We start from the raw sequence: 25706 nt of genomic DNA on the forward strand, positions 1-25706 counted from the left end.
ATTCAGTCAGCTTATGTAACCTTTATTATAATGATTACCATTCTGTCCGGATCCATGTGCTTCATGTTCAACATTAGACAACTTAATTATTGAGTAAATTTTGTCTAGAATATGCAACATTTAAATTGTTTTATAATTTTAATTAGCTGATAATTGGCTCAGTTTCCTTTGGATCTTACATTACTTTTTTCGAGGTAAAAGTACATTAAACTACTCACGACAAAATGAATTGAAATCCATTATTTTTATTGGACTTTGTCTAAGAGAGTAAATTTCACCAGGAGAAGGACGAATATAAGCCGGTAATGCTTAATAATCAGGATACCATTGCTACCGTAAACCCAGGTTAATAAGCAAGGTCAGTTAATTGCAATATGAAAATCAGTGAATCGAAGATATTCACAGCCTTGGAAGACGTAAAAAAAGCAATTCACTTTGAGTTTCCTCTTCTCTATTTGATTCCTTTTATTATCTTGTCTTTACACTTTTTCCTCTTTTCTTCAAAATTTGGAGACATTTTTTTTACTCATTTCCATGTTAACAGGTTTGTCAGCCCTGGTTGGTCAACGGATCACAATCTACATTGATCAATGTTTTACAGCAATAAACAATAATAACAACATCAACATCAGAAACAACAATCACAAGTACAAGTACAACAACATGAAACAACGGCATACAACCTTCGTGCTTCAATTGGTTCAATAATTAACAGGCAGAATTATGCTTCACACTTTACTTCATGACAATTTGGTGTTGAATAATAACAAAAGATTGAGTGTGAAAGTGTAATGTTGGTTTTACTGATTAAAAAACCGGGAAAAGGCATTAAATTTGTCGTAATTTGTTCATTGCTTTTTTATAAAATTTTTAAAAGTTTGATAGAAATCCTTGAGAAATTCAAGAAAATTGAAATCAGCATCATTACAATAATAATATAAACATCCACTTTTGTGGATACATTTCAATAATTAGTTATAAAAATAATAATTGATGATCATTGATTGTCTTTGTTAACAATTGAACTATCGATACAGAATTTATCAGCTGAAAAATCACTGATTTAATATTGCCAAGATATTATCAGGTTTTAGCTGCTCATTATTAATCTATCTTCTTTCATTGGTTTTATACATTAAAATGAAATAAGCTAATAAACGAAGAAAAGTTAAACTAGCAATTAAGATGGCAATATTTTGCCACAAATACTCGTCTTTAAGGTCAAAATGTTTGAGAATTAAGGATGAAGAAATTGATTCTTCGGATGAAAGTGATTCCGATGAAGAAGGTAGTTCAGCAGCAAGTCGTAAATAATCAAGAGGGTTGTAAAATCCGGACCAAATTTTGGGCAAACTATCATATAAATAAGATGATGGTCCAGCTGATGATCCATCAGGTTCACTTGAATAATCTCCAGGAGATGTTGATAAATTTTCGTCTTCATAATCAACTGGAGGTAATTCAGTTGAAAAGTGAAGATCTTGAGCAGCATAGGCGAGTGTGTAAGTTGGTGATGAAGAAGACGATGGATTTGACGCTAATGAGGCAAGGGTAACATTAAGTGGAGGACAACGATCATAACCATACAAAACAATAAGGAAAGCTTCAAAGGCGTAACGAACATATGATATTGTAGCAATTGGCTTCAATGCAAGCGGAACCTTTGCTATTTTCCCAAAAAATCCACTCAACAGGAAAACAGGTGCCATTGAAAGAGGTGCCATGAAAACTGCATTTTGAACACTTCTAACGTAAATGGTACCAAAAAGCATTCCAACCGTTTGAGCGATATTAGAAACAAGGATAGAGATGAATATGAACAAAGCGAATCTCCATTGGTCCCAAATTTGTCCAGTCATTGGGTAAACAATTGAACAGAAAAGGGTTGTTATTACAATTTGGTAAGGTGTATCAGCAATTATTTTGGTCCAATAGTAAGTCCAACATGAATACCAGCCATTATTTCGCTCTTGAATGTGAACAGCCACTTCGGCAGGAAAGGTCAACACAGTCGGCATCATGCAGGCCATAACAGTAAAAAGAGTAATGAAAAATATAAAAGCAACATTGTCTTGAGTCGCAGCTAGCACAGCTCCTACATTAATATCCGTTGAATTGGGTGATAAGGACAGGCAGCCATCAGCTTCTCCGATTGGATGGTCATAAAGGTAGGACATTAACAGTCCTATGAAAATAGCTTGCCCTATTCGAAACCATGTTAATTTTGGATCACGAATTGTAGTTAAATATGTTCGCGTTAAGAGAATCATAAAGTGCGAGAAAACGGGAAACTTTCGGCTCTTCATTTTATCAACAACTCGCGTTACTTTGACCCTTTTCTCATTGGTGGCACCATTTATCATTCCTAATCCACCTTCCATTGGATCAATTTCATCGTTCATCATATCTTGATCACCTCTTGATCCGGGCACCATTAATTTACGACACGAAAGATACATTGTTTTCTCATCATTGATTATTGTCATCTGTTTGGTTGATTCATATAAGGCCAATTTATTGATTGGCTCAAGACCATAATCACCCGATGCAATTTCAATAATGAAATCGGCTGGATTGTGAAATTGTGGACAAGTTAGGTCATGACGAGAAAGATGATTTAGAAGTGTGGTCGGAGATCCCTGATAAAGACATCGACCATCGGATGAGAGGACATACATTTGATGAAAAATATTCAAAACTCTTGCTGAGGGTTGATGGATTGAGCAAATAATGGCTGGTGGTTTGTAATAGTTACCATTTCTTCGGAGATCGGTCAATTGCCTCAACAAAGCGATACATGAATAAGTTGAAGATGAATCTAGACCAGAAGTGGGCTCATCAAGCATTAAAATATCTGGCCCTGAAATCAATTCAATTGCGAAAGTTACCCGTTTCAACTGTCCTCCAGAAACTCGTCCAACTCTAACCTCTGCACAAGCTTCTAAGTTAAGAGCTTTCAGAACTGAATTAACGAGTCTAGGGTGATAATATGAGTTGCGTATTCGCTTGTAATTTTTTAATCTTGAAGCAAACATTAATGTCTCTCTAACAGTCAATTCAGCAATCAATTGATCTTTTTGACCAATAAATGATATTCCGATGGACCTGCTCTCTTCACTTGTTTCAAGGTAATCACGGTCATAGGCAACGACAATTGAACCTTTTAAACCTTTGGTCCTTCGACCTGCTAAACTTTCAAGAAGAGTTGATTTACCTGCTCCTGATGGACCAATTATAGCAGTTAATTGGCCTCCAGTTATTTCACCATTTTGTTTATCCAAAATAACACGGCGAATTGCATTTGAAGATGGAGATGAACTTGGTGGCGGTTTTTTAGGTGCTTTAGGTGAAGTGTAAGTAAGATTACGCCAAACTAGCCGAACAATTGAGTTGCTTGAGTGAGATGAATATTCAAAAGGAAAGGCGAGAAAAGCATCTGAAGGTTCGGTTGGTTTATCTTTAACAATATCATTATGTTCCATGGAAAGTCGACGCATTGATGATTTACTAACCATTGACCAATTCTTGTAATCAGTTGATGTTGAAGGTAAACTATTTGAGGCAGCACTTGGACGAACCATTGACGATGGTGAACCTTTAATAGGGTTGATAGGGTTCATTGGATGCTCCAAATCATCTAAATATGAGTCAATATTAAGGCAAACATTGTCAATCCCATGTAAACCATTATTCTTTCCATCGTGAACATTTCCACTACTACCATTAGAAGCTCTATCAGAAGAAGCCAAAGATCGATTGTCTTGTCTCATTGAATTTGAGTTGAAACAAAAAACTTAAAAAATATTAAACAAAAAATAAAAACAACTAGAGAAAAATAAACTTATGACGCACAAAGAGTTAAGCGAGTGTTCGCTTAGTCACCAGTTCTTTGTTGCTCTTGGAATATAAGATTTAGATCCAATGTTGCTGGTCACTAACATAGATAACACTCAATTGTAATCGCACAATTCAGCAAGCCTGATGACAATCTCTGTTGTTGATGAAAAAGACTTTTTTTGGTGGTTAACGATGAGTATAACAAAGCATGAAAATAAAGAAAGAAACAAGACTATTGTTGAACAAGGCTCTTTGACTAATATGGTTAAGTTTAAGAAAATGATTATCTTGTTGCAAATAAGTCGAACAGTGAGAGGAAAAAGTGAGAGTTAAGGTTAAGGTGAGATATTTCCTTCCTATTTCCTTGAATAAAAATGGTGAATATTTTGTGAGCTTGAGATCAGCTCAACCTGAAAACTGGAACCGGAAAAAAGCCCAACTCTTAAATGATTGGATTTTTATGCTCTCATGTTTAATAATTTGCTTGTAAGCCCAAACAGAACCAAACAACGAACAAAAATAATAATGATAACCACAATATCATTAAATTAAACATGATTACAATAAACGTAATCAAATAAATTCAATTAAACTGAATAAAACTTTTAAAAATCATTTTGACGTTTAAGATTTGTTGATAGTTCATTAAACTTGTTGCTGATGTTCGAAATCAAAACATCGATGTTAAGAAAAAAACAAAAGACGTTTACATTGTAAGTTAAAGTTTTTGATTAATTGCAATGAAATATTAAATTGAAATTTATTCTCAAATAGGTGTATCAAATACTTAAATTTTTCTTTAATTTGAATCTGTAAAAAATTTTTTTAAATTGAGTAAATACATTGTATTAGATGACTTTGATTTGTTTTCACAAATCAGTAATTGAAAGAATTTCATGTGAAAAATAGTTAGTAAACTATGTTTGTGATTAAAAAAGATATGAAATTGATAATACAATCCACTTTCAATGCTTCATAATTGTTCAATCGACAACATTGGATAGCCAATATAGCGACAAAGCTTTTTTGAATCCTAAATTATTAATAATTGAGGTGATCGATTGTTTAGACGTACACGAGTAGTGATCAAGTTTACTCCATTTTCAAAATTGGTTTGATATAAGACACGTTAGACTGCGTGTAATATAGACATCACCTCGAGTTATTTATCTAACTGGCGCTTATCCAACAAGATTAAAGTAAATTATGAAAATCAAATTAATGATTATGTTAAGCTTGAAATTAGAACATCAGGTTTTTATTGACGTCGTTGAGAAAATTGTGGCGATCCAAAAACAGGAGCTGAAGGGAAAGTATTACCGAAGATAGATGAAGATGAAGTGACATTGGCCTGACCGAATCCTCCAAAAAGTGAACCAGTTGCAGGTTGTTGTTGTTGTTGTTGTTGTTGTTGTGCTGGTACGGGTTGTGCTGTAGAAGCCAATTGTCCAAAGCTTGGCGCTTGTTGAGAAGCTAATGCACCAAAGGAAGGAGCGCTTGAGAAGCTGAATTTTTTTTAAAGAGATCAAAAGAGTTGAATTAACAATAACAAACATTAAAAACAAAAATAAAATTGGATATAATAAACAGCATGCAATTTTTGGTATTGAGTTTTGTTATTTACCTAGAAAAGGGCGATGCTGCCTCTGCCGGTTTTGCCATGGATGGAGCAGATGTTTGCGAAAATCCTCCGAAAAGTGAACCAGTTGCTGGTTGCTGCTGTTGTGCTGGTACTGGTTGTGTTGTAGAAGCCAATTGTCCAAAGCTTGGCGCTTGTTGAGAAGCTAAAGCGCCAAAGGAAGGGGTGTTTGCATTTGCGAAGCTAAAAACAAAAAACCAACAATGTGAGGTTGAATTAGTAACGATGTTAATAAACATAAGAATTAATTTAAAGTTCAAATGAATTTAAAAAACTTACCCTGCAAATGGCGATGCTGCTTCTGCTGGTTTTGTCACAGGTGGAGCAGAGCTTTGACCAAATCCTAAACTTGTACCAGACATTGTTTTACCAAATGGCATAGTATTACCAAAAGTCGGTGATCCACCAAATGTTGGTTGAGTTCCGAATGCAGGGGCACCTCCGAAAGTTGGTTGAGCTCCAAAACGTGGTTGCCCTTGGTTCCCGAAAATACTAAATCCAGTTTGAGCAACAGCAGTAGTTTGAGAAGTAAAAGAGCTTGACAATGAAGGTGGTGTACCAAAGGTTGATGTTTGAACTGCTGTTTTAGCCGCAAATAAGCCAGGTTGGGGAGCTAAACTTGTAGCTGGTGATCCAAAAGGGTTTTTAGTAGGAGTATCTTGACTTGGTTGTCCACCTAAATTTGCTAAAGCAGCATTGAAATTGAAACCAGAGGGTGATGAAGCAGTGGTTTGAGTACTAAATAGAAAAGTGGAAGAAACAGTGGACGAGGCTATGTTTGTTGATGCTGTTGAAGAAGGAGGGAAAGACGGAGTTGTTGAACTGATATCCTCTTTAACATCGGGTTTTACGTCTGTTTTAGCAATAAAAGACGTTGATTTATCAGCTGGTTCAGATTCTTTTAACTGAGTGTTTTCGGGTGAAGCTTGTGGTTTCGGTGTTAAGTTTTGTTGGTTGGTTTCAGTTTTAGGAGTAATAGTACCAAAAGTATTATCTAAACTGAAAGTGAAAGGTTTGTTGTCTTGGGATTCATTTTTACTTTGAACATTTTCCTTGATAGACGATGGTAGCTCCTTTTTTGGCTCTTCAATTATAGAAATATCTTTAGTAGCAGTTGTAAAGCTCGACGCAAATGATTTTTCTGGTCCTTGTGGCTTATTTGTACCAAACAAAAAGGTAGAAGATAGAGTCGGGGAAGCTAAGTTCGTAGTAGAAAAGGATAGAGCGGTATTTTCTTTAACTTCAGCTTTTGTTTCTGTTTTACTGGTAGAAGAGACATCAGCTGACTCAGGCTCTTTAGTACTTTTGAATGTGGCAATGTCGGGGAGAGGTTGTGGTTTCGGTGCTGATTGTGCTTCAGTTCTAGTAGTAGTTGTACTACTTGGTGTGCTGCTCAAACTAAAGCTGAAAGGTTTTGTTTCTTTAGGTTCGTTTTTAACCTGAACATTTTCCTTAGCAGTTGACAGTGTTTCTTTGCTAGGTCCTACAATAGGTGCGATATCTTTGGTGGCAGTTGCAAAAGTTGAGGCAAATGCTTTTTCTGATCCCATTGGTTTAGATGAACTAAACAGGAAAGTAGAGGAAGATAGAGTAGGTGAAGCTATATTTGTTAATGTTGTTGAAGAGAAAGAAAAAGATAGATTGGCATCCTCTTTGGTGTCAGTTTTTGTATTTGATTTACCAACGAAAGGTGTAGATTTATCTGCAGGTTCAGGTTCTTTAAACAAAGAATTTTCAGAGAGAGGTTGTGATTTCTGTGGCAGTCTTGGATCACTTTTAGTACTAATTGGAGATAAAAAGCTGAATGTTTTAGATGGAGATTGGTACTTTGAAGTATCGGCAATCGACATGTCTCCTATTGCAGTTGTATAAAACAGTGATTTATCTTCGATTCTATCACCTTTCTCTGAAGGTTTCACTGGTGTTGTTTGAGTTGTTTGTAAAGTTGTATTGAGATCCTCAGGTTTGGATGAAGTTAAATTGAGAACTGGTGAAAAAGATTGTTTAACGGGACTGGCTGCTTTCTCGACTGCTTTAGCTCTTATTTCTTTCAAACGTTCTTTTGCTTTGACAACAGCAGATACCATTTTAGAAGATTTCAAATCAACAGGTAAAATAGCTCGCCTGCTTGGAACTGTATTTCTTTGCTCGAAAAACTCCAATAGCCTTTCTTTTTTCTCTTTTGTAACATTGGGAACCTTGATAAATGATTTAAGTTGACAACTTTCATTCATGCTGTTATCTTCTTGAAGCGAAGTATTTCTCAATGAATTTATAATCTCTTGGATTTCTTTACGTCTTGGCGATACAACACTATCATCTTCAAATTCAATTGATTTTGTAAATTTGTCATATTTAGCAAGATTTTTTTTCAATATTTCGATAGTTTTATGATGAGTTGATAATGTATGGTAAATCATATCAATAGAAGACAACGTTTTACCAGGCTTCTTTGAGCTCATTTTCGCGGTATATTCGTCCCATTCTCGATCCAGCATGTTATTAAAATCTTCCAATTGAAGTTCAATATCATGTGCAATCTTTTTTATTTCTCTCATTTTTCGAGCTGTTATGGGATCTAAGGATCTTCGATTGGCTAACATAGTGTAAACAGGATCAGATTCTTTTTCTAAGCGAGTTGTCGCCTCTTGAACCATAGCCCATGTTTCCAAAAGATAACCATTCAACATACTCAAATCGAGACTTTTGAGTGTATCAGAAGAAGTTTTCAGCAACTCAGTTAAGTTGGATGTTTCCGATTGTAGCACGGAAAGTTCATCAGGTTTACCAATTTGCAGTTTGAGTGCTTTGGAGAAATTATTTTTTGCATTTTGAAATGTTTTCGTGAACTCGTTTATTTCCTCTTGAATTGCAACGCTAAAAGTTTCTTCTAGTACCTCTTGCTCCTTTTTTCTTAATTCTTCCTCGTTAATGGCTGGTTTAGAAGAGACTTGTTGTTGAGGAGCTTGAGGTTGGAAATTTTGAGGTTGTTGAATTTGTTGCTGAGATAGTTGAAACTGTTGAGTTTGCTGTTGCTGAAGCTGTTGTTGAGTAGGTTTGGGTGGCTGAGAGCTATTCGGTGGTACAGACTGGGGTTGTTGTTGTGGTTGACCAGGAGCTTGAATTGTTGCAGAAACAGATAAAGTTGTTTGAGGCTTGGGCTGAGCAGATTTTGATAGAGAAAAAGTAAAAGAAGCATCAGCTGCTTGAGATGGCTGTATTTGAAAGGGCTGAGCACTACTTTTTGAAATAGGGATTTGTGGCGCAGACTGTTGTCCTGATAACTGAACCTCTGAACTAGATATGCGTGCAGGGGGAGGAAGAGTTATGGGTAACGGTTGAGAAACAGGGAAATCAGGAATAATCAATTTCCCTTGATTATGATATGCATAGTATGGACAAAGGACACCAGCTGAAGATAAAATTACAACTAAGGGCCAACCAGGACCACCAAAACTAACACTTTCGTTTACTCTGAAAGTTTTAGTGGGACCTTTGAACCAAGATATACCACAAGGTGAAGATTCTACATTATTGGCGTCTGGTTGTAACTCGATTCTTGAAGTATCATCAAGAATCCATTGACTCCATTGATTTGGGATAGGGTTTATTTCACCAGCATCACAACCAATTAAAGCAACCTCAGAGGAAATAGATGAAAGGCATAATAGAATATTTCCAATTTGAGAAAAACAGAATTGAATTTTATCTGGTCCACCATATTGGCTTGTCTCCATACATACTGATCCAAAATCATAATACTCGATAGTGGCTTTTGGAGGAGCATGTATAAAAACTACACGTGTATCTGGATTACTAGTCGAACTATTATGAATGAAAGCCACTTGAAATAAAGCACTGTGGACCCAATTAACGTTTATGATTTTATGATTCGGTAGCTCCTTCGGTGGTGAGATGATCTTGGCCTTTTGAAAGTTTTTACCATTCTGATGCTTAAATTGAGTCAGTTGTCCGTTGTCTCCTCCTACAACAAGCTGTTTTCCTTTAGGACTCCAGCTAACACATGTGAATTTGAAGGAATCTGTATAGTGCGAAAGAATTTGAATGCCTTTGGTTTGGTTATCGATGCCAATCGTAACAAGCGCTCCATCACTTAAAGCAGCAGCAAATAAAGTTTCAGAGAATTCAGGGTGCCATGCAACGGATTTTATATGAACGTTGGAAGAAATGCTTGAAGGAAATGCAATTCTATTTATAGGATTAGGGTCATTAGCAAGAAGATTCGGTATATAGTAAATGTCACCCGAAAGATGATTTGAAGAATTTTGACCGAGAACAAGCAATAGGTTATTTGACCCTCCACTCACAGAGAGCAAAAAAGGTTTGAAAGATAGTCTTATTTCAATTGATGGGTAAGAATCAACAATTTGATTGACTACGTTTTTCGACCACTCAAAGTCCAGTAAAGTTGAGATTTTGATGACTTTGAAAGCTAAATTATGAAAGAGAAAAAAAATCAGTCAAAATTAAATTGAGGTTAAAATTTTACAAAGGTTTAGTGCAGGTAATAGCCATACAGCATGAGTAACTGACTTTCAAATTTTAAATCATTTAAATTACTTACCGTTTTCGTAAGCAGCAAAGATGACTTGATGATTGTGGGAGATGGCAACATTATTAATAACATTTGTATCTAGCTTTTTAGCGATAGATAACTTGCGAAGCTCAACAAATTTGAAATTCTGGTAAATAAAAGAAAAGATAAGACAAAATGAGTCAATAAAACAGACGAATCAAATAGGTAAGATAAAACTAACCAAATTTTCAAGAGTATTTGCTAACACCAGAGACATATTTAAGGACACAACGTGGACAGAAGTATAATGGTCAAATCAAGGTCAATTGGCAGAAAAAAATAAATAAACTCAACATTAAAACATTATAACTAATAACAATAAGCAATTATTTAACTGAATAGATTTTCAATTTGAAAACAAAACTGTTCCGCAATATTTTTCAATATTAAACAACATAGCTAACTCCATCTGTTAACATTTTTTTATTCTCTCATAGAGTTGAGTTTTTTATTTACATTATTCAAATCATCAAATCAAAGTTCAAATGATCATCGGAACTAAACATCAACTGTAATGATAATGATTAAAGTTTACCATTATTTTTAACTAAACCATGATTAGATTATTTAATATGATATTTGTGTAAACTTAGATCTAATTTCCTGGTAATTGTGATAAAGACCATCAAGTTGAAGATTGGTGCAAGTCCAGTTTACCAAAGACTCATTGATCCAAGCAATCTTTGCCATTCCAGGTTCAACATGTTAATTGTCTGAATTTTATTATCCTTGACCTACGAAGATCTGAATTATTTTGATTATTTTCATTGGACAAAACCAAAATGCTAATCAGAATATTATTAGCAAATCTTACCAAACTTAACAGCACAGCAACGAGTAAACAAGACAGGTCAAGGAAAACCAAGAGTGTTGAAGCCACCATTTGAATTAGTGTTAATCATGCAGAATGGTTTCTAAACAAGCTCAATTATAAAAATTCAATTAAAAGTGAATAAAAATAAAGAAAAAACTACAAAAAGTAAATCTAAAATCAAGTTTATGTTCAATTTTACTGAATTTAAGCATTTGTAAATCTCAATGCGAATCAATGAATGTTAATCATTAATCATGATAAGATTGATAAGATTGATGATATCAATAAAGGTATTTAAAATGATTGGTAAAATTGATAAGTAAGAAATAATTGTTTCAAAATATTAATATCGTGGTTAAATATTGGAAACAATGAGAAAAGCAAAGTTCAGCTTGATCATCTTCCATTGTTAAACCAATTTGACAGATGATTAGATCATCAGATCCAAGATTCGAGGTCAACACTTATTGTTAAAAGTTAACTGATAGACATGATATAATTAAAATAATCAATAACAATATTAAATGAAACAACTATAACCATTATAAAAAAGGGAAATAATTTTCACAAGTCAAAAATTGAACCAGAAATTATTGAAACATAGGTTACAAATTTTCCTTTCGGGTTTCTAATTGAATCAATCATAAAGATTCATGATTATTATCATCATCATTTCTGATTATCATGATAAGTGACAAGTAATTGATGAACTGAAACAAGTCTGTTACTGAGCTAACCCATTTTCAAGGATATAAAAGAGATATACATTGAGAAGGAAAAAAAGTGACACTTTTATAATTAAATCTTTCTTTAAGCAATATTGATTATCATCAATTTTACATCATCAATTTGTATAATAGATAATATTTCCTCTTGATTAACTGATGAGATAATTAAGGTTTTCATTTCAATCAGTTGAAACATTGGGATTCCAACATGGACCATTGAAAAATAAAAGCCTAAGCTTCAATTTTTCCCAATTTTACATTTCTTTTACCTCTTCTGTTACCCAAATTTTTTAACATTGCAGTTCGGATTAGTGTATCGTAGTTGCTATTTAGATTGTTGAGAATCAAGATGATTGTTGATTGAAGGAGGAGATTTAGTATTGATTGAATTAAGGGAGGGATGATGATGAGAGGGAGATTTTCATGAGTGTAAGGAGAGAAAGTAAAGAGCTGATTATGATGATTGGTACCGGTGATGATGATAATAGGTATTCACGTTAAATACAAATTTTCATTTTCATCTCAGACAAATCATAAGTGATAACCTCAACAAATTATTAACTTAGTGCCTTATTAATATACATTATTAAGTGTTTAGTTAATTATTATTCAACACCATGAACGGAATCGGTAATCAATCTAATGAAACATTTTTGTTTACATCGGAGTCCGTTGGTGAAGGGCATCCAGGTAAGTCTATTTTGCTTCAAACTAAAAATCTGTTGCTTATTACATGATGATTAGTAAAGCATAATTTTGTATTAAATGTATTTTATTAAATCAGTTAACAGCAAATTAGAAGAAAATTTTCAATTTTTTGCTTCAGTAGTTTAAATATTGGTAAATATAAAGCGAAATAACAATGTTTCTTGACTTTTGAATCTTTTGATTATAACTGTAGGGTAAAACCAATCATGCTAATTACACGAGTGTTCATTTCTTGAGAGTTTTCAGGAAAAATCTACTTAAATGTATGTGAGGAAGTCAAGTACAGATGTACAATGTAGGATTGAACTAGTTGATGGCGAGATATATTGAGATTGTCTAATCAACAATTGAGTAATGAAAAGAGAAAGTTATACAATTTATTGACACACTAACCATTGTAGATCAAGAATGAGGAATTTTTGATCTGATCTTTGAAAATGATCTATTGAGTTGATTAGAAATTAAATATTTCATGTAACTTTGTATTGCATTTACTGTACAATTTGTTAGTTTGGTATTCAAAAGATTCCAATAAAGCCATAAATTGTATTCTGACCATTTTAAATAGAAGCCTTGTGATCATTTTTTGAAATTATCATTTGATTTTCATTAACTTCAGATAAAATGTGCGACCAAATCAGTGACGCTGTTTTAGATGCTCACATTGCTCAAGATCCAGAGGCTAAAGTAGCATGTGAAACTATTACTAAAACAGGAATGGTCCTGTTGTTTGGTGAAATCACCTCAAAAGCATCAATAGATTACCAGAAAGTGGTGAGACAAGCCATTGACAAAATTGGTTACGATCATAGTGATAAAGGTAAGTCTTGGTAATTAATAAAATGCTGCAATTCATTTTCATTCATCAACTGATTTCATCTCCAATATTAGTTGAGTCCTTGATTATCTCGATTTACTCAGATTTTTAAAATTTCAAAATAAATGTGAGCTTATCAGCTAATGATGATGTCTTGGTCCATACATTATAAACCAGTTTCTTAAAGATTGAGTGATGATACAGATGAAATTATCAATAAAAAGAGATGAAAATCGCAAAAATACTGAACATTCAGTTGCATAATCGTTTAATTATGGATGTCCAATCAAAAATATGGTCAAAATTATGATGCAAGGAGTAATTAACGGGTTTGAATTTCGTTTTGATTAACTTTCTTCTGGTTGTTTCAGGATTCGATTATAAAACATGCAATGTATTGATTGCCATTGAAGAGCAAGCACCAGAAATAGCCTTGGGAGTTCATGTTAATCGAAATATGGATGAAATTGGAGCTGGTGATCAAGGTTTGATGTTTGGTTATGCTACTGATGAAACTGAGGAATGTATGCCTTTAACAGCTGTATTATCACACAAATTGATGGAGAAATATTCTGAGTTGCGACAAAATGGTACCCTTCCATGGGCTCGACCTGATGCCAAATCTCAAGTTACTTGTGAATACTATCTCGATGGTGGAGCAGCAATTCCAATTAGAGTTCACACCATCGTTGTATCAGTCCAACATGCAAAAGAAATAACTCTGGACAAGCTCAGATCGGAAATCACGGAAAAAGTGATCAAACAAGTAATTCCAAGTAAATACTTGGATGATAAAACAGTAATTCATGTAAATCCATGTGGTGCTTTTGTTAATGGTGGTCCATTGGTAAGTATCATCGATATTCCACCTAAATCAATAGTCCAAAAAATCAAAAATAAATTTTCCTTCATTTTCAAGAGGTCAAGAGCATGACCTAAACTCTTAATAAATTCCAAATTAGATTCCTAATTATCCTGAGAACACAAAACACAAAATAAAAAGTTGTAGATCATTAGTTTCTCAATTTATAATTTGACCAAAAAACTCACTCAATATTCATAGGTCTTATAAAAATCGATTCAGCGTCAATCTTATTCAAACCTGAGTTTTGTTAGTATTTTCCTTAATAACTGTAGCTTGGTGTTTTAACTCGACTAACAATTGTATAATCGACTGTTTCAGGCTGATGCTGGATTAACAGGACGTAAAATCATCGTCGATACTTATGGCGGCTGGGGTGCTCATGGAGGTGGAGCATTTTCCGGAAAAGATCCAACTAAAGTTGATCGATCAGGTGCATACGCTGCTCGTTGGGTTGCCAAATCTCTGGTCAAAAATGGTATCTGTAGACGTTGTAATGTTCAGGTAAGCCATCAAATATAAATAAATCACAAGTTAAATATATAAATTGCTTGATTCAAAGAAGAAAAATTAATAAAACAAATTGCTTGCTTTATGACGAAAAAACGCGGTAATCATATGTTAGTGACAAAGAGTAAAGAAGTCCTTTACTCTTTGGTTAGTGACATCAACTTTGAATCACAGCAACTGATTGGAAGCAAAAAAGAGAGGGAATATTGAATAATGAAAATTTAAAATTTAAAATCAATTCACCAAATCATAACAATATTTGCGATAAGTTATTAATCCAGTTAATTAATTTTTTTGTCTTACCAACAGATTTCATACGCCATTGGAATAGCTGAACCAATATCCATTTCTGTCTTTACATACGGAACTGCAAGCAAATCTTCAAGCGAAATATTGAGCATCATCAACAAAAATTTTGACCTCCGTCCAGGACGAATAATTAAGTAAGGTTCTAAACCAATTAAATTGTAATAAAATCACTGATGTAAATTGTTTTCATTTCACAAAACAGGGAATTGGGTTTAAGGCAACCTTTGTACCAAGCAACCAGTGTTTTTGGACACTTCGGAAGACCTGATTTTCCATGGGAAGTCCCAAAGCAGTTGATTATTTGATGTTGAAACTGACATTAATCCAATAGGATTTACAAAAATGGTAATAATCATCACAGTTAGTAACTTAATGCCATAAAAAATCTCTTTTTGAACCATAAGGCATGAACATATCAAATCAACAAAAAGAAATCACGACAATTAACTTTAATGGCAACAATAAACATGAAATTTTACAATCACCAAACTTGAGTGTAACATTGTTCAACATACTAAAAAAATGTCTACCAGGTAACCCGTTGATGGAAAGATGAAGCTTGATAAGCTTTATGCAATACGTAATTAAGAGAAGAAGGATTAAAATAATTCTGATAATAGTAATAATGTTCATAGGAATAGATACAAAATGAAACATAAAAACAGTCTCAAGAAAGTGAAGGTTAATAGTTATGTCAATTATTACAACATAATTGCATCGCAATCAAAAATAATATCAATTAACAAAAAATTTTCAAGGCATATTAATAATTTATAAGAACCTCGTTCTGGAGGAATCAGGAAAATAAAAGATTATAATTGAATAACATGACAGGTTGAGACTTTTGTAACTGCACAAATAATTGGAACCAAATTTACATTTCAGATTGAAAAACCTATTCACAATGAAAGCAATCGAAAAATTATTTTATCAATTTTTGTGAAGTTCAATGAATCTGGTTCATTTCCAAGTCAATTAATAAAGTCTCTTTAATTGTTCTCGTTAAGCAGCTTCTTGTTTCAAGTTCATTTGCTTAGAAGCTTATAAGATCGGCGAAACAGGAATATGACGGGTTCCTTGCCAGTGATCTTTCATTGCTATATTAGCTCGAGTCGAAGAGATTGCTTGAACAGAAGATTTTTTGGCCCCATTCAACGCTAATCATTGGCAAACGATTTCGCTGTAAATTTTACTGAAATCAGAGTTCGTGGAGACTTGTAACATTATTTATTAATATTTTAAAAGTCAAGATACATGTTTTATGAAAAATGAAATCAGAATACAAAAAAGTAGAATCGAAAAAATATTGATCATGAAAGGTGATTAATTTGGTGTTCATTAATGAATTGTAACATTTTTTAAGAAAATAACATTTAAACCAGAAAAAGAAATCTTGAAATGACCTAACCACGACCATCATGCTTAGTCTAGTATAGAAATGGCCACAATTTCATGTTCCATCTTGTCATCGTCTTTTAATATTTAATAGTGATTCAGTGATAGCGATAGTTATAGTTAATATTGAAAACAATCAGATAATCTTTGATCAGAATAGATCAAAGTGGACATCTTTTAAGAACTGCTGTTTGCTCAATCAATTGGCATACTTGATCCCTTGTACTCGATGCTCGCAATTGTGCCTTCACATCGGCCAATTTGCCATAGATTTCATCGTCATTCAATATCTTCTCGATCGCCTCAAGAAGCTCTTCATCCTGAAAATGGTACGTTTCAACACGTAAACCCAATCCTTTTTCAACAATACGCTGAGCGTTATCATGTTGGTCAAAGCAGATAGGCATTACAATCACTGGTTTGCCAAAGTATAGACTCTCTGTTAATGTATTGTTACCTCCATGAGTTATGACTAAATCAACGTGTGGAAGGATACCAATTTGATTAACATACCGATCTCCCCACATATTATCTGCCAGATCAATTTGTTCATGAAGTGGTCCTTTAGATACAATGAAACGATGAGGTGCTTTGGCCAAACAGCCGAGGACTCTTTTCATCAACTCTAAATCAATCGAAGCCATTGAACCAAGGGAAAAGTAAATTAATTTTCCTGGTTTATTGACCAAATTTTCTGGTACTTTGAATGGATTCTTTTCATCTGGTTCTCTTACAGCTGAGTCAACCCGAAACCATTTATCTGGTTTTTTACAGATGTCACTATAATCCAGGATTTCGGGGTAATTGTATATGTTTAGAAATGGTGATTCAAGAAGATGATATTTGGGCTTTTCTTCAGTCACCGTAATTCCTCTTTTTGCCAACCATCGACGGTTGTGTTCATAAACTGGTCGATACTTTTCGCTGTTGATTGAATCAAATTCGTCCCATTCACTTCTGGGACCTCGAGTTGGGAAGCCACTTCCAAATGGAGGTAAATCATCATAGATGAGCAATGGATTACATGACCACAAAGATATCCAAGGAATGGTCGTTTTCATCAAACAAGGCAACCAAAAGAGTGTATCTACAATAACTAAATCTGGTTTAACCGAATCCAAGACACCAGCCAAGGGTTCATCCAGCGCTCCAAAAAAGGCAAACAATTTACAATTCAATTTAGCCCATTTCTCGTCAAAGTATTTAAATCTATCCCAGGTCTTGTGTCGGAGCTCGGCAAACATTGTTGAAATATAATCAATTAAAAAAGTGGCTTTCTTATCTTTAACATCATTATTTTTGGTATATCCACCGTTTTCAGAATGACCATTAACTCCATTGGTGTTGGTGTTATTGTTAACATCAGAACCGTTGACTCCATTTTTTTCATCATTATAATCACTGTCAAAATCGTCATCAGGTTCATTAACAACTATTTCAATGTATTTGAAGTTATGCTTTTCAATCAACTCTTTCCAGCCACTGGTAACAGCAAATGTGATCTCATGTCCACGAGGAGCCAACAGTTCAGCTATGGCGATGCAGGCGTTGACGTGACCCTGGCTGATTAATCAACAACAATTGTTACAATCAAAATTATCAACATGTAAATCTTACAGTTATTCATAAATCAAAATGTCATAACCAATTTTTTCAACAAACCAAACTCACTGCATAGAGTCAATCCTTAAATGAATTGTCAATAAAATCTAGTTATTTCAACTGAAACTGTAGTCTGAATTGAATCTCGCAATTTCAAGCGCTAACAATTGAAATGTGTTTAAACTGTCAATCATCAATGAGTTTAGATGAAAATGAAAAGTGACTTGACTTACCTATTCAATGCACTGAAAAGTATTTTAAGTGGTTGCATTTTCGTTCTGTTAAAGCGCGCTGGTTAACGAAATCAATGTTGTTATTGTTGATGGTGACAAATTGCAATCGAGTAAATTGTCTTTAACTTTCACGATTGTAACAATTATAATTACTGTCTAATTAAGAGTCTAATTACAAGATTATCAATGTGTTAAAGATGAATTGAAACAAGAAGTTTTCTTGATCAAAATTGATAGCCTTGTTAGACTAACATCTGAAATGTGGATGCATCTTATTTATAAGGAATAATATGACCCGAATAATTCCATCAGCCAGAGGATTGGCGTCAATTTGGTTGATAATGAATGATATTAACAGTTATCTGAGACACTAAATTGTGGAGCGATCAGCTATGGTTTCTGTTGCAATCGACTCCGTCAAAGGAGTAAATCATGGTTGAAACATGGCGTAATGATTATTACTTGTTCAACCTTGAAGATCCTTTGCTCTTTATTATTGCTGTGAATATTCACAAATCTGATTCTAATAATATAAGATCTTATACCTAAATTATGGCCCATTATCAGGGAATCTATTAATGCTGTTTATTAAAAGATGATCCGATGATTAAAAGCTGGTATTTAAAAAATAGGGTTAAGATTAGAAATTTTTTTGTTCCGATTTTAGTTCATCTTAATGAATCACGGTTTGCATAATAACCAGTCGATTGTGATAGATAATTAACAGAAAAATAACATTTTTTCCCTAAAATCCCTAGAATCAGGTTGTTATCAATAAAACCTTTATTATTATACTACAATTTTAATTTACTGTAGTATCTTGGCTTGTGGAGGAATTTACATGAACAGCAATTATGTTGTAATAAATTACACAACTGATAACCATGACTTTCTTGAGACTGATTTCATGTTTCATTTTGTATCTTTTCATACAAACATTATCAATCCATTGTTATTACAATCATCAGAATTATTGATATTTGAATCTTTTACTAGGATTGAAGGATCAATGATGATCGAAGGATCATTGAAGTATTGCCAAAATATTATTATGGTTTGATTTCAAAGCAAATCTTTTTACATTAGTAGTAAGATAACGGAGTTTCTGTAGTAACTCTAACAATAAATTAAAGTACCAATAGAATCGATCTTTGTTTTGTTCATTTCTCTGTATAACCAACTAACTGTTTTGCATTTATAAATAGTTTAACATTTAAATACTCTGTGAACCCAATTATTATCAACAATTTCCATTAATTTGTGTTTTATTGCTATCGTAAGTACTGAAATGTGCTCTCCACGTGCCTTGCAGATACACGCGAACATGTATTCCAGCAAACACCCTTACAGTGTGTTATTTTAAGACACCAGCAATGGCGTCATTAAATTACATCCTTAAATTACATCTAAATGACACGATTTTGGTTGGACAACCCTTTGGACTGACTTTGGGTGGTGAGGATAATCAACCCCAGAATGCCTTGGCTTTGGTCAATCTTGACTGAGCATCTCAGATATTCAAATCTTGCTATTTAAATTATATTATTTGGATCTTTTTTGCGATGCGATGTAACGCTGGTCAAGCTTAGTATGGCATGAGGGAATGGAGTTATTAGTATTAGTTATTATTAATAGAGCCACTCAGCCATATTTGGCTATTGACTCAGTGCACAGCATTTTGATGTCCAATTAACTTAGCCCTAATCACTAGTGTATATGCATTGTGATAAAATTGAATCAGAATATCTGTAACCTTTCAATGGTCAACGATTTGGTTAAGACTTTTTCATCAAATATTGATTGTTTTTGCATTCAGCAAAGTTTGGTAATTACCAAACTTATTCTATTTTATGGTATAAATAAGATGATGTATTAAGTATTTTCAATTAAAAATTATTGATTTTTTTGTTACACTTGAATTCACTTCATTTAATTTGAATTGTTCATAGTCTTCTCCATCTGGAGGGGAATTATTAGGTAACCAAGAAATTTTTGATACATTTAGACTGTATTCATTTCAAACAATTTATTGATTTAGTTGAATTATTTCGATTGTTTTGATTTTTTTGTGATATATTAATTGGATATTTGCTCTTCGATTTGTATTTAGTGTTTAAAAACATTGATTAATATACTTAAATTTTGATTTTATTAAATCATCGTTTTTGAAATTTTTGATAATCAAATTAAGTTGTTGATTAAAAACGATCAACAATTTAGAATCAAGAAAAATCTAAATTTGTTGAAAGATTGAATTCCATATAATCACTGTTAAAAATTTGAATATTTTAATTATAACCATTCTTTAATAATTTTAGGATAATTAAAATTTAATTTAACATTGAATCTCCAAAGAAAGGATTTTTAGATTTTTTGGGATTTTGATAAAAAATCCCATTGAAAAGTCTCATAGAAAATTGTTGAAAAATGGACATTTTCATCAACAATTGAACAGAATAATTAAGTAATGGTAATAATTAGACCAGAATAATTCCAGACGTGGAAGTTCAAACAACAAGAAAGTCCAAAAGAACAAGGAAAAGGCCCGATCGTTTGATAGCTTCAGGCTACTTAAACTAAGATGTCATTACTACAGAACATCTAACTTGCCTCTCGTTTATTTTTTTTACTCTTTCTTTTGTAGCAAGTCCGTATATCTCATTTACTCAATAGTTTTCTTCAACTCATTCGATTTATTAATTCATTTATTCAAAGTTTATTAAGTTTTCAAAGTATACAAAATTTTTTTCTTCCTTCTCACATTGCTTTCCAATGAGCTGAGTCAGGGTACTTTACACATGTAGAAACACCGGGTACGCCTTCTTGTCCGTCATGACTATGTCCCGCGTTGTCTCACCCAGGATCGCTTTCTTCACTAGCCATGTCTGTCTTCACACAATTCATCACGAACCAACTCAAAAACACCCAGCGTAAGCCCAGACAGATCATGCCTATGATACGCAGTATTGTTAGATAAATAAGTCAAAACTGGTAAATGGTCAATTATTATCCTCATCATCAGGTGGTCAGAACCCTTATTGAACTCCATTTCACAAGAAGTAAATCTGCGATACAGGGCTTCACAGCTTGAAACTGAATCACATACGGTTCGCTTCTCCCCTACGACGTAGTTCTGTTTTTTTGAATTCAATACTCGCATCTTGGACCTATTCAGAAACAATAATAATTGTTCTCCCTTCTGTCGCTTATAAAGATTTTTACATTCTTCATCAGACCAACTGGGATGATAGGCGTTGAAATCTCCGACAAACAGTTTTAGCACGTCCTTAGGCAACCCATTGAGAAATGAACAGATAGATTTGAGAGCCCCTTCAAATCAGCAACCTTATACTAAGTATTTTTTGAAGAAAAGTAGACACATAGTAGACACAGTTTCAAAGTATTCCATCGCGCTTTTACACAAACTAAAGTGTCGAGCTCTGTACAAGCTTTAGCAACAAATTGAAAACTTTTATTGTCATAACACGATATTGCGGACCCATTATGTTTGTTGGACATTACGATGGAAAGGTTTGACGCTGAACGCTTTAACTCGCCTCGCACCATCTCAGTATAAGCAGTGAAATTGGGTTTTTCAGCGTCACTTATACTTTGCAAATTTTGCGTTGCATCTTTTAGGCACTTACAATTGCCATAGAGAAAATCCAAATCACCTGGGTATTCAGCCATACTTCTACATTGGCTGGCAGTTCACAACTACCTTGCATTTATCGCCTAGTTTCCGAGAACCTATGCTTTCTTTTTGGGTTGACCTGCGTACAGAGACACTAAGTTTGCCAAACCAGTGTTCGCGTACTTTAGTAATCCCTTTATTCAACTTTCAATGCATAGCCATTTTGTTTCATTCTCTTTATTATTTTTGTTTCCCTATTTTCTCTGGCTATACTGTTCCGATTCCGGAAAAACATCTTCCTAGCTACAAGAAGAAGCAACAAGAGAAGAAAAGGTCACTTAAGCTGGGATGTTGGATACAAGCGCATCATCCCTCTAATCTCTGTACCCTTATCTTATGTTTTGCTCATCCATTTTACCTTTTCTTTCTCTTTTTAAAACTAAATAAAGAGGTATTCTTACACTTATATTTACGTACACATTTTTTAACCCTTAATCCACTTTCTTAATGTTTTCACAATATTTCATGCTGATCTGCATTGTTGATCATTTTTAATCGACAATTTAGTTGAAGAATTAAAACTTTGAAAAAATGATGATTCAATCAAATCAAAATGCAAGTATGTTAAGCTATGTTTTCAAACATGAAACTTGATGCAAATTAAAGAGCAAATATACAATTAATTCATCACAAAAATCGAAACAATCGAAATAATTCAACTATTAATTGCAGCTCCAATGGGTGTTGTTTTGGATTCTCCGGCCAATCAACCTGGAAGGCGTTTGATCGTGTCAGTACCTGATGTCGAATATGAATACAAATCTGTTGTCGGGTCTGGTTACATTGGGCCCCTGTTGCAGAAAATTCTCGATTATGGGTAAGGTTTGCTGATTATCTAATGGCACAACAACGTGTGCACAATTGGACATAGAAGATTCACAAGGTCTTGGCGCCAATTGGTAAGAATTAACTGATTTGGAAAACCCGGAAGATTTGGAACCTGTTGATGACTTCCCATATAAATGTCGATGGTGTATTATGCCAGTGGCGTACAAATCCAACCAATACCGTCACGAAAGACGATGCACGAAAGCTAGTGCACCAGGTCATGTGTGCAACGCCAAAAAGATGAAATGTGGAACAAATTGTCCAGGGACAGGCATTTTCACACCGAACGAGGATTATAGAGTTGGCAATAAACTGGGAACCTTAGGCCATGCAAAACCAAATAACTGCAAATTGTCCTTTTGAATTTGTATTGCTTTATTTTGATGATATAATAAAAATTTGTTGAAAATTAAACTCGCGATTCACTTTTTTTGTTCTGAAGTAGTGTGATGTATGAATAAAATGATGAGTCGTAGGACTTATTTTTATCGGCGCGTAGTGAAACGAAGTGAAGATTTTAACTCAGATATGCCTTTTAGGGTAAATAGGGGAAAAAGGGTCCTTACAGGGAAAGAGCAGAATCTGTATCTTTTACTATTGGTTTTGTTTGCAAATTTTGTTGCTGTTCAGGTTGATGGTTTATTATTGGATTGGGAGTATATGTAAAACAGTCTTTCAAGTAAAGAGTTTGGTTCAAATCTGGTGCCTCAACTGTACTAAAAGAGACCAAAGTTTCAACTTTAAACATTTTTACACAGTCTGAAAGCCATGTTTGAACTACATCCACGAAAAATAATCGTTGCCGCAAGTTTCAGCTTTGAACATTTTTATTAATCTATTAACCATAACTAGCTGAGGCTGCTATCTATTCTATCTCATGAGAAAATCAGAGAAAGCGATCTTTGGCAAATTTTTCAAGTTTTGATATTTAACCTTATTTATGAAATTTGGACCAACTAGCTGTTTTATCTTCAATTTTTATTTCATTTTGTCCTCTTGATGGTTCACTTGAAGAAGGCATAGTCGACCAATGTTTGACCGATTGACTTCAAATTTCATATTTAGCTACTATTAGGTTGCTGGCTTGATACCTGAAAAAGGTACCTTTAAGTCTAGACATTTGGTTAAAAATTTGATTTTAACTACATGTGTGTTAACTACTGTATTAAATATGAATGTGTCAATTTTTAGTTGCAATAATTTACATCTACAAAAAATAGTCAGAGCTTTTAAGAGTTTAAATTTCTGAGAAATTAACGTTTAAACACGGTAGGGGAAAAAGCAGAATCTGTATCTCTCACTATTGATTTTAGTTGAAATGATTTCATATTTAGCTTGCTAACTTATTGTTGGTTTAATGATATATGTAAAACAGCTAAGCCTACACACATTCGGCTTGCTATTTGCCAAGTACAACAACTGAAACCAAAGCCAGCAAAATTGTAGCCAAAAAATTCATACTTTAGAGCCTTCCCTTGTAACTCGAAATAAAGTTCTTAGCTAATAAACTGTTTAACCTAGAGTAAAATAAAAATGCATATTTAAACAAAAAAAGTTTGGTCGAATTTGCAGTTTAGCATTTACTTTTGCCATTTTTGCATCTTTTTTTGTCAACTTTTCATCTTCATCCTCGTCATTGGAATCAGATTACCCATTTATTAAATGTAACAAAGGCGCTGACCTTTTTGTGCACAATAATTATGTTCCTCGCAAGAAACACGTTGTTGGTGAGCATAGCTATTGCTTCGGGCGATTGTTCATGTAAAATAATCCTTTTGAACGGCGTAAATGTTTAAAAATCGAAACATTGCCATGAACCAGATAGGGATAATATTATACAGATGAAGCAAAGTTTTTTTTGCAAAATCTAATGCTTCTTCTTCTAATTATTGCAATACCAAGGACGCTTATCATGCTGCAACTACTAGGACTTTTGCAGCCATTGAGTGGCCAGCAGTGAAGCAGTGACTGCATCATTGAAAACTTTTCCTCAACTTAAAATACCATTGTCCGAGCTCGAGGCTCGAAACTCCCTCCTCTACCAAAGACAATCGACGAAATTGCAATACCTAGTAATTTGCAACCAAGTGCAAATGGACAATTTTATGGAAAAATTGATGATGGCATATTGGCTTTCGCTTGGACAAAAAAGTCACGCACAACCAATTGATAGTATCAAACAGCTAGTTTGGCTGTAATACAGCCGCTGTATTGAACTTGGCTGTTTTGGACCTTTACCAATTTTAAACGCGAGACGTATCCAAGACTTAAAACAAAAATGCAAAGATCAAAGTCTCCTGAGGCAAAAGAGGTTGAAGGTTGCTCGACGTTAGAATCAAATAAAGCAATTTGAGAGTTTTTATGGCAAAGTTGTCAACAAAACAGAAGAAAAATTTCACGCTCGATACATCTATATTTCTTCAGGTGACCACTCCTGTAAATATTGCTCGCATTGCAATTTTGAAAATAGATCAAAGGTTGATGATGTTGAACGTAACATCGCTGGAGTGCACAAAAAATTTTTCATCAAATACCCAGCTGCAGATTGTACATCTACTTTTATTGTGAAAACAAATTTTAAAAAACTTTTTTTTGAAAACCAAAAGGTTGCGAAATTTTGTTATGGAAATTTTATCATGTAAAAAAGCCGTAAAAAATCATATATTAATATTTTCTACGTTTTATCCAATGTATTGGAAGTATCGATATCAAATTCAAAGCAAATTCATTCTTCAATCAAACTTTATTGCAATAAAAGATGAAAAATCATTTTTGAAAAACAAACTAAATGGTTAAGATTTTTTTTGAGACTTGGGAAAATTATTAGTCATTTATTATTATTTGCCAGTAAAGTTAATTATCGTGATTTCTACAGTTTTCAGTTAAACCATAATTCCAGTTTTCATCTGTTCATCTTCAAACACAAGCATGAAATCTCATTGTTTTCAGTTCAATCAATTGTTAAGTTGCTTTAATCAGTAAAACTAGGAGATTATAACTTCGAAAGTCCTTCCATTTGATATCTTAATAAGATTTCAGTACTGTTTTTTAGATTTTATCTGGTAACTTTTATTAATCAATCATTGGAATATCAAATTGCCATCATGAATCTAAATTGTCACAGAAATTAATT

General features: G+C 33.6%; 4 protein-coding genes and 2 long non-coding RNA genes across 6 annotated transcripts; 2 read left to right on the forward strand and 4 right to left on the reverse strand.

Annotated features, from left to right (window-relative positions):
* Positions 1-81: 81 nt before the first annotated feature.
* On the forward strand, positions 82-683 carry LOC149093437 (uncharacterized). The gene is made up of 3 exons (XR_016199572.1): positions 82-194; positions 282-358; positions 545-683. It is a non-coding gene; the product is annotated as an uncharacterized LOC149093437 (long non-coding RNA).
* A 91-nt stretch (positions 684-774) lies between these two features.
* Positions 775-4239, reverse strand: LOC149093438 (ATP-binding cassette sub-family G member 1-like). Its single transcript, XM_089268739.1, has one exon. The coding sequence runs from the start codon at positions 3768-3770 to the stop codon at positions 1110-1112; it is 2661 nt and encodes an 886-aa protein (XP_089124865.1). The 5' UTR covers positions 3771-4239; the 3' UTR covers positions 775-1109.
* Positions 4240-4614: 375 nt separating this feature from the next.
* On the reverse strand, positions 4615-10426 carry LOC107363873 (uncharacterized). The gene is made up of 5 exons (XM_015931142.3): positions 10255-10426; positions 10062-10179; positions 5756-9929; positions 5462-5659; positions 4615-5342 (listed from the first exon to the last, which is right to left on the reverse strand). The coding sequence occupies exons 1-5, from the start codon at positions 10288-10290 to the stop codon at positions 5096-5098; spliced, it is 4773 nt and encodes a 1590-aa protein (XP_015786628.2). The 5' UTR covers positions 10291-10426; the 3' UTR covers positions 4615-5095.
* A 1654-nt stretch (positions 10427-12080) lies between these two features.
* Positions 12081-15310, forward strand: LOC107363916 (S-adenosylmethionine synthase). Its single transcript, XM_015931201.3, has 6 exons — positions 12081-12305; positions 12943-13143; positions 13512-13987; positions 14324-14506; positions 14822-14955; positions 15024-15310. The coding sequence occupies exons 1-6, from the start codon at positions 12233-12235 to the stop codon at positions 15124-15126; spliced, it is 1170 nt and encodes a 389-aa protein (XP_015786687.2). The 5' UTR covers positions 12081-12232; the 3' UTR covers positions 15127-15310.
* Positions 13879-14332, reverse strand: LOC112539068 (uncharacterized). The gene is made up of 2 exons (XR_003082646.2): positions 14191-14332; positions 13879-14115 (listed from the first exon to the last, which is right to left on the reverse strand). It is a non-coding gene; the product is annotated as an uncharacterized LOC112539068 (long non-coding RNA).
* A 1067-nt stretch (positions 15311-16377) lies between the features above and the next one.
* LOC107363904 (macrolide glycosyltransferase-like) lies at positions 16378-18089 on the reverse strand. Its single transcript, NM_001323134.1, is given in 2 exon segments — positions 16378-17779; positions 18052-18089. Coding segments are annotated over 2 exon segments (1440 nt in total).
* Between the last annotated feature and the right edge of the window lie 7617 nt (positions 18090-25706).

Source organism: Tetranychus urticae, chromosome 3 (assembly GCF_039701765.1).
Source record: "Tetranychus urticae isolate SD_2017Ah chromosome 3, NJAU_TeUrti_SD_1.0, whole genome shotgun sequence".
NCBI classification, from domain to species: Eukaryota; Metazoa; Arthropoda; class Arachnida; order Trombidiformes; family Tetranychidae; genus Tetranychus; species Tetranychus urticae.